This window comes from Suricata suricatta, chromosome 2 (assembly GCF_006229205.1).
Source record: "Suricata suricatta isolate VVHF042 chromosome 2, meerkat_22Aug2017_6uvM2_HiC, whole genome shotgun sequence".
Taxonomy (NCBI): Eukaryota; Metazoa; Chordata; class Mammalia; order Carnivora; family Herpestidae; genus Suricata; species Suricata suricatta.
In genome coordinates, this window is record NC_043701.1 from 6,110,607 (window position 1) to 6,117,386 (window position 6,780).

At 63.5% G+C, this 6,780-nt stretch overlaps 2 protein-coding genes across 4 annotated transcripts; one reads left to right on the forward strand and one right to left on the reverse strand.

The window, feature by feature from the left end:
• The first annotated feature begins 547 nt into the window (after positions 1 to 547).
• RARRES2 (retinoic acid receptor responder 2) lies at positions 548 to 3,727 on the forward strand. 3 transcript variants are annotated; one of them, XM_029921719.1, is made up of 6 exons: positions 548 to 650; positions 1,560 to 1,790; positions 2,005 to 2,109; positions 3,006 to 3,101; positions 3,374 to 3,491; positions 3,609 to 3,727. In XM_029921719.1, exons 2-5 carry the CDS (start codon positions 1,617 to 1,619, stop codon positions 3,488 to 3,490), a joined length of 492 nt encoding a protein of 163 aa, XP_029777579.1. In that variant the 5' UTR covers positions 548 to 650; positions 1,560 to 1,616; the 3' UTR covers position 3,491; positions 3,609 to 3,727. The 3 variants fall into 3 exon arrangements, with proteins under 3 accessions (XP_029777579.1, XP_029777597.1, XP_029777590.1); XM_029921737.1 differs by having other exon boundaries at positions 3,377 to 3,491; XM_029921730.1 differs by lacking the exon at positions 548 to 650 and adding an exon at positions 1,266 to 1,289.
• Positions 3,728 to 3,840: 113 nt separating this feature from the next.
• Positions 3,841 to 5,299, reverse strand: LRRC61 (leucine rich repeat containing 61). Its single transcript, XM_029921703.1, has one exon. It carries the CDS (start codon positions 5,212 to 5,214, stop codon positions 4,435 to 4,437), a length of 780 nt encoding a protein of 259 aa, XP_029777563.1. The 5' UTR covers positions 5,215 to 5,299; the 3' UTR covers positions 3,841 to 4,434.
• Positions 5,300 to 6,780: the final 1,481 nt, after the last annotated feature.

Here is a 6,780-nt window from a genome sequence, read left to right on the forward strand (position 1 = left end):
TGAAGCCTGCTTCGATTCTGTATCTCCCTCTCTCTCTGACTCTCCCCTGCTCATGCTGTCTCTCTCTGTCTCTCAAAGATAAATAAAAAACATTAAAAGACTGAACATGCTCAATGGTGTTATGTCGCTGGACACCATACTTCCCCCTTCTCTCTCTCTCTCTCTCTGTTGCCTGGGAGGCAGGGGGAGGGGTCAAATGACTCCTAAAACCTCATCGGGATTAAGGATGTCTGTATTTGTGGGAAGGATTTCCTGAAATGTGGGTCTGAGGATGCTGGAGACTGGTCCCGCAGGAGGGGCCGGAGAAGAAGGCAGCCTACAGAGACAGAATGGAGGAGCCAGGCCAAGACCGCTGAGCGCTTGGGCCCCTCTGGGGGGAGGGGAGATTGGCAGGGGTTAGGGTGAAGGTCAGGCAGGGCGGGAAGCAGGAGGGTGGACGGGAGGTGGGAGGTCTGGAGGGCTGGGCCTATCCTAACAGGGTGGGGAGGAGCCTTGGGAGGGCCGGCAGCTGGAGGGGCCAGGGTGGGGGGGCAGTGGGAGGAGAGTGGGGGCCGAACTTCGGATTGGGAGGTGGGGGGCAGGAAAAGGCTGAACGCTTGCCACAGTCAGCCAGGGAAGGGCGGCAGAGACCCTGAGGCACAGGAGAGGAGGTGAGGAGGGGAGAGGGCTCGGGAGGCAGCTGGGTGAAAGGAGCGGCCCCAGGGAGCAGCTCCAAGGGTGAGATCTGTCAACCCAACTGTCCCTCGGTCCGTCCGTCCATCCATGAGCCTTTGCTATAAGGAAACACCCTGGTATCTTGCACCGAGGGGGCTTCTGTTTCCACATCTCTAACCTCCTGGTTCCAAGACCCTGCGCGCCAGAGTTCTGGGGGTGGGTCCATGCCTCAGGCACCCCTAGTCGTGGGCTGGGGGGTGGGATCAGAAGGGCTGGGAGAGGGGTGGTGGGGGAGGCCTCAGAAAATAAGTTAAAGAAGGGGGGGGCCTGCTTCAAGAAGAAAGTCACTGTGGGGCGGAGCTGAGACCCCAGTGGCGTTGGGGCAGGGCCAATGGCCACAGGCAGCCCCAGCACTGGGAGGGTTAAGCAGCCTGCTCTGGGCCCCTCCCTTGTGTTTACGTCCTCCCAAAAATATTCAGCCTCCAGCTGGCCTCTGTTCTGGGTCCTCCCCCTCCTCCTTGAGTTAGCCTTGGGGGCCTAAGGGAATACCTGGGCCAGGGCTCCCAGGCTGGGGGGGGGGGGTTGGAGCCAGCGGGCTCAGAGCGCTGGGGGAGAGGCAGACTGGAGAGGCTGAGGTAGGGGAGGCCGAGAGGGGCCTGGAGACACAGAGTGGTGGGGGGGAGAATGGGCCAGGAAACAGGGAGGCCAAACGGTGGTGGTAGTGGGAGACTGGAGGACATCCCAGGCTGAGGACAAAAGCCAGCTCAGCATCTAGCCAGGACAAGGCCAGCTGCGGGCTGAGCGGCATCCAGGGAGGCGGGGTGGAGGGGGGCACAAGGATCAGGGGAATACCAGGGGAGCCTCAGGGACACTTCCTGCCCCTCCACCTCTGCCTCCCGCACCAGCTGCAGGGCCAGGGAGCTGAACACACTCTGCGCAGGGCCAGGGTGACAGGCGAAGCCATGTGGCAGCTGCTGATCCCACTGGCCCTATGGCTGGGCATGGTGGGCCTGGGCAGAGCGGAGCTCACAGCGGCCCAGCAGCGGGGCCTGCAGGTGGCCCTGGAAGAATTCCACAAGCACCCACCCGTTCAGTGGGCCTTCAAGGAGATTGGCGTGGACAGCGCCACGGACACGGTTAGCGGCACCGCCTGGGGAGGGGGAGCCGGGGGGGGGGCACAAGCACATTCCCAGGAAGCAGGTGCAAAAGTGCTTGGGCTCTGGAGCACCCAGTCACCTCGGCAGACAACGTGCTGTCTTGCCGGGGGGGGGGGGGGGGGGGGGGCAGGTCACATCTAGGCATTGCTCTGCCCACTCAGGAGGCTGCTGGCCTTTCTCTGTCTGTCGGCAGCCCTTCCCTGCAGGGACCTTTGTGAGGCTGGAATTTAAGCTCCAGCAGACGAACTGCCGGAAGAAAGACTGGAAAAAAGCGGAGTGCAAAGTCAAGCCCAATGGGGTGAGTGAAGGCCTGTGTGTGTGTGTGTGTGTGTGTGTGTGTGTGTGTGTGTGTGTGAGTGAGAGAGAGAGAGAGAGAGAGGGAGAGAGAGGTGGGGGCGTCACTGGGGTTCAGGAAGAGATCCAGCAAGAAGCCCTGAGGTGGGGCAGCCTCCCTGGAGGCCGGCCTGGCCGTGGGGGCCCCAGGTCGTGGTGTCGTGGGCGGCCAGGGCCGGGACAGGAAGCAGCAGAGAGGACACGTGTCCTCCGGAGTGTCCTCCTCCCATCTGAGCTCCTCTCTCCGGCTTCCGGTCCCTGGGGGAAGAGGCCCCCATCCCAGGCCCGCTGAACTCCCCACTTGCTGTGGGTCTTCATGCAGACACAGCGCCCCCAGGGCTGACACGTAGCAGGCCTTGACCATACTCTGCCACCACAGGGGACCCCCTGGGCTGGGAGCGCCCTGACCAGGTTCTAGTCCCGGCCCTTCCAGTCTCCAGCCTATGCCGCTAGCTTCCTTGAAGGCCTCAGTTCCCTCCATCTGTTAAAGGAGAAATTGGATTATACCAGTGATTTTCCAGACTTTTCTGTCATGACCCTTGTGTTCCAATCAAATGTCATAAGATGCAAAGAAATACGGTTGCTCAGTAGAGTGGCTCAGGTGAGCGTCCGGGGGGAGAGCCCGTCTGGGGAAGGAGTCTCGTCCACCCATGCTCCAAGGCTTGAGAGCTGCAGGATGGGCCGGCTTCTGAGATGTCCTGGGCCTGGAGTGCGCCTTGCCTGGAACCAGCAGGGCCGCAGGACCCCTCGCCTCTGCCCTGGGGGCTGCCAGGAGGGCACACAGCCCCCAGGTCCCGCCCCGCTGGGGCCACAGGCCTGCCCTGACCGCGCTCTTCCCCCGGCTCATGCTCCCCTCCTCAGAGGAAGCGGAAATGCCTGGCCTGCGTCAAGCTGAACTCTGCAGACAAAGTCCTAGGCCGGATGGTCCACTGCCCCATATTCACGCAGGTTCAGAGGGTAAGAGTGGGCAGAGGAGGCGGGGGAGAGGAGGACGGGAACAGGGAGAGAAGCGGGGCCTGGTGGAGAGGTTGGGGCAGAAGCGGGGCCTGAGGCCTGCAGAGGGTGAGGAAGGGCTGAGGAGGTGGTGAGGGAGGGCGGGGAGGGGCTCTGGGCCTGGCCCCGCTATTCCCCAAGGCATGTGGAGGTGGGCGCCTCAGAGGGTGCGGGCCCCCTCCCCGGGGTACCCTCTGCGGGGACGCCAGGGGCTGAGTGGCTGCTGGCGCCGGCAGCAGCCCGAGGACCAGCACGAGGCGCAGTGCGGCCGGGTGGAGCGGGCAGGGGAGGACCCCCACAGCCACTACTTCCCAGGACAATTCGCCTTCTTCAAGGCCCTGCCCTCCAGCTGAGGTAGGTGCCCAGCGGGACAGCCCTCCGGTGTCTGCGGATGGGAGCCGGGCCAGGGAGGCAGTGGAGGAGGGGAAGGGGGACAGGACTTGGAGCAAATTTCTCTTTCCTTCCCCCCAGACCCTGGTCCCGCGACCAGGACAGCTGCCGGAGGCGACGAGTGAAAGAACGACCTCCCGTCCCTGCGCCCAGGGAGGCCGACCCCATCATCCCTGAGCTAATAAAACTGCTCCCCCAGATTCCTCGTCTCCTCCTCTTGCACGCCCCCCATTCTCCTCAGCTCAACCGTGGGAGTGAGTGAGGTCTTACAGGAGGAGCAGGAGCTGGGGACAAAACAACAGACAGGCAGCGATGCCTCCTAAACAGAAAGATTTACTAGGGATCAGCGTGGGTGAGGACAGGCAGCGGAGGCTCCAGGGTGCCACGGGACGGGGGGACCACTGCAGAGGGTCATTTGGAAGGTGGCTGGCCCACGCCAGCTTCCGTGCTCTGCCGTGTCCACCTCAGGACTGGCCGGGACAGCGGACACGCGCTCCTGGCCTTTCTCACCTTCAGCCTTCGGAAAAAGCGACTTTCTTCCCTCCAGTCTCAGACCCTTGCAACCAGGGGCGGCGGCTGTGGACATGGCTCAGCCCGTGACCTCCTCACAGACGCACAGCGCAGGTGGCAGACAGGGTCCTTACACGTGCTAGAGGCCACCAAGGAGGTGTGTCCTTGAAGCAACAGGGGGACGGTATGGGGTTTTCCTTGGGGCAGGAGTAGGATGCAGGTGCTGCTCTTAGGAACACAGATAAATGAAGGGCCCAGTCTGCGCCCCGTGGCCTGGTGACCGGCCCGATGAGCGCATGTGGACGTGTCCCGAGGCAAGAGGGGAGACATGGGCAGCCTGGCCACAGTGCGCCAACCCCAGGGCCACATGCCCAGCTGTCAAAGGCCATGGGCACACTCAGAACACGAAGGACGAGGTGCTGCCCGCAGGGCCCAGCGCCTGCTCGGCCCGGGCCAGGCTGTCTCGGGCCTGGCGGTCCAGCTCCTGACACTCCCGCAGCGAGTCCTGGAACTGCCGGCACGCCTCCTCCAGGATGGAGCCACTCCGGGTGGGCCAGGACTCCCAGTACCCCGGCTCCACCCAGGGCTGCGCCTCGGGGACCCTCGGGCCCGGGCTGGAGCCGGGGCGCAGCGAGCTGTCCAGGTCGCGGCAGAGCTGGTAGAACTCGCTGCCGCGGCCAGTCACGCGCTCGCCATCGATGACCTTCAGGCCGGGCAGCAGCTCCCGGACCAGCGCGGTGTAGGAAGGGCTGGCACACAGCGGGTTGCTGAGCCGGGCCAGCGGGTCCCGGAGCCGCAGGCACTCGAGGCCGCGCAGGCCGGCCAGGCACTGCAGCTGCCCGGGGGCGGCCAGCAGGTTGCCCGCCACATTGAGGCTCTGCAGGCTCTCGCAGGCGGCCAGCGGCTCCAGCCCCGACAGCCGGTTGTTGGCGACGTTGAGCACGGCCAGCTGGCGCAGGGAGGCCAGCGGGCCCAGCTGGGTGAGGGCGTTGCCGGACAGGTCCAGCCACTCAAGGGCCAGGCACTCGCCCAGGCAGCCCAGGTCGGCCAGCCCCAGGCCCGGGAGCTTCAGCAGCAGGATGGACTCCAGGGCGAACTCACCCGAGCGCGCCTTGAGCAGCCGGGGGGTGACGCGCACCCCGTCCGCCTCTCCTGGCTTCTCGGCCTGGGGCTCCATTGGACGACGTCGGGCCAGGCGGCCTGGGCCCTGGTCCTGCCACGGGGACGTGGGTGCCAGCGAAGGTCAGCTGACTGCTCGCTCCGAGAAAGAGGCCACCGAGGGCCCCCCGGGCCGGTTGGGGGGCCTGTTTCCGGCACCCCTGCTCAAGGGCCGAAGGCTCCTGAGGGGAGACAAGCGAACAGTAAGCAGGCATCTCCTGAGCACCGAGCCCACAGTGGGCACCAAGTACCGCCCAGCCTGGACCACCGAGGCAGGAACCCGGCTGGCCCCGCCAGACCTGAGGCCACAGAGCGCCCCCCCCCCACCCAGGGAGGTGGCCCACGCCCAGGCCCCCACCTAAGCGGGGCGGCCCTGACGAGCCTCCGGCAGTTACGGCCACAATGGACGGAACACAGAATCTTCCCACTTTCCGACTCTGCACCACCAGGAGGCACAATCTCTAAACTTGCCTTTCTGGGCAACCTCTCGGGATCTATCTTTATGAATCCTGACGTGTTTCTTTTTAAGCATTTTGATTAGTTTTTGAATAGATTATAGGTCGCCACGATCAACAATCTTTTTTCTTTGCTTCCATATGCAGACCCAAATGATGGCGAGATGGGCCTCGCTCTGTTCTCTCACAAATGGTCTTGACTCAATGTTTTATTTTTATTTTTTTTAATGTTTATTCATTTTTTGAGAGAGCATGCAAATGGGGGAGGGCAGAGAGTGAGGGACATAAGATCCAAAGTGGGCCCTGCCCTGATAGGCTGATAGCAGTGAGCCCGATGCGGGGCTCGAACCCACAAACTACGAGATCATGACCTGAGCCGGACACTCAGCCGACTGAGCCACTCAGGTGCACCGCCCCCATACTTCTCTATATTTTTTAAAAACTGACTCGATGTGTTTTTCTAACATTAGCCACGTATTCAGAATGGTCTCCAGATTGCATGGGCCAACTTGTAGCCTCTGGCCGCAGCTGTGGGGCCTGAAGGCTCAGCTCTCAGTCCAAGACGAGGGGACTGAGGTCAAGGGCAGGAAGGGACAGTGAAGGCCCCGCGAGCAGGCGCAGCGCTGCCAGTCCTGAGGCACTGCTCTCCACCGTCCGCCCCACTGCCCACCAACCCCGCTCTTTCCTCAAGCATCGGCGGACGGGCGTCCATCCCTCTGTGCCAGACAGCATGGTCCCACCGCAAGCATGACGTCATTTCCAAAGAACGCAAGCAGGGAGAAGGCCAGGCAAAGAGGCCATCCCGGAGGGAAGGACCTGGATGGGAAGAACTCATCCCGGGTCCCGGAAAGGCAGGGGAGGGAGGGCCTTCCCGATAGCAATGGCCGTGGGACAGCATAGGCGCCGGTGCCAGTGCGAGGCCATGGAGCAGGAGGGAGGGGCCTGGGGGGAATGCCGCAATGCCGGACATAGCGGGGTCAAGGTTTGAGCAGAGAGAAAACAAGAAGGGAGCTCTGTTCCAGTGGCAGCCTCCCAACCCTGCAGACTCTGGCCGGGCCCAGGCCAGGCAGGGCGACGCCCGCGGAGAACCATGGGGCCATTCAGTCCTGCTGTTTATAGAACCTGGGCCC

Coding starts and splice junctions, on each gene's coding strand:
- RARRES2 (XM_029921719.1), top strand. CDS start 1,617: ATGTGGCAGCTGCTGATCCCACTGGCCCTATGGCTGGGCATGGTGGGC. Junction 1,791..2,004: donor TGGACAGCGCCACGGACACG/GTTAGCGGCACC, acceptor GTCTGTCGGCAG/CCCTTCCCTGCAGGGACCTT. Junction 2,110..3,005: donor GCAAAGTCAAGCCCAATGGG/GTGAGTGAAGGC, acceptor TCCCCTCCTCAG/AGGAAGCGGAAATGCCTGGC.
- LRRC61 (XM_029921703.1), bottom strand. CDS start 5,214: ATGGAGCCCCAGGCCGAGAAGCCAGGAGAGGCGGACGGGGTGCGCGTC.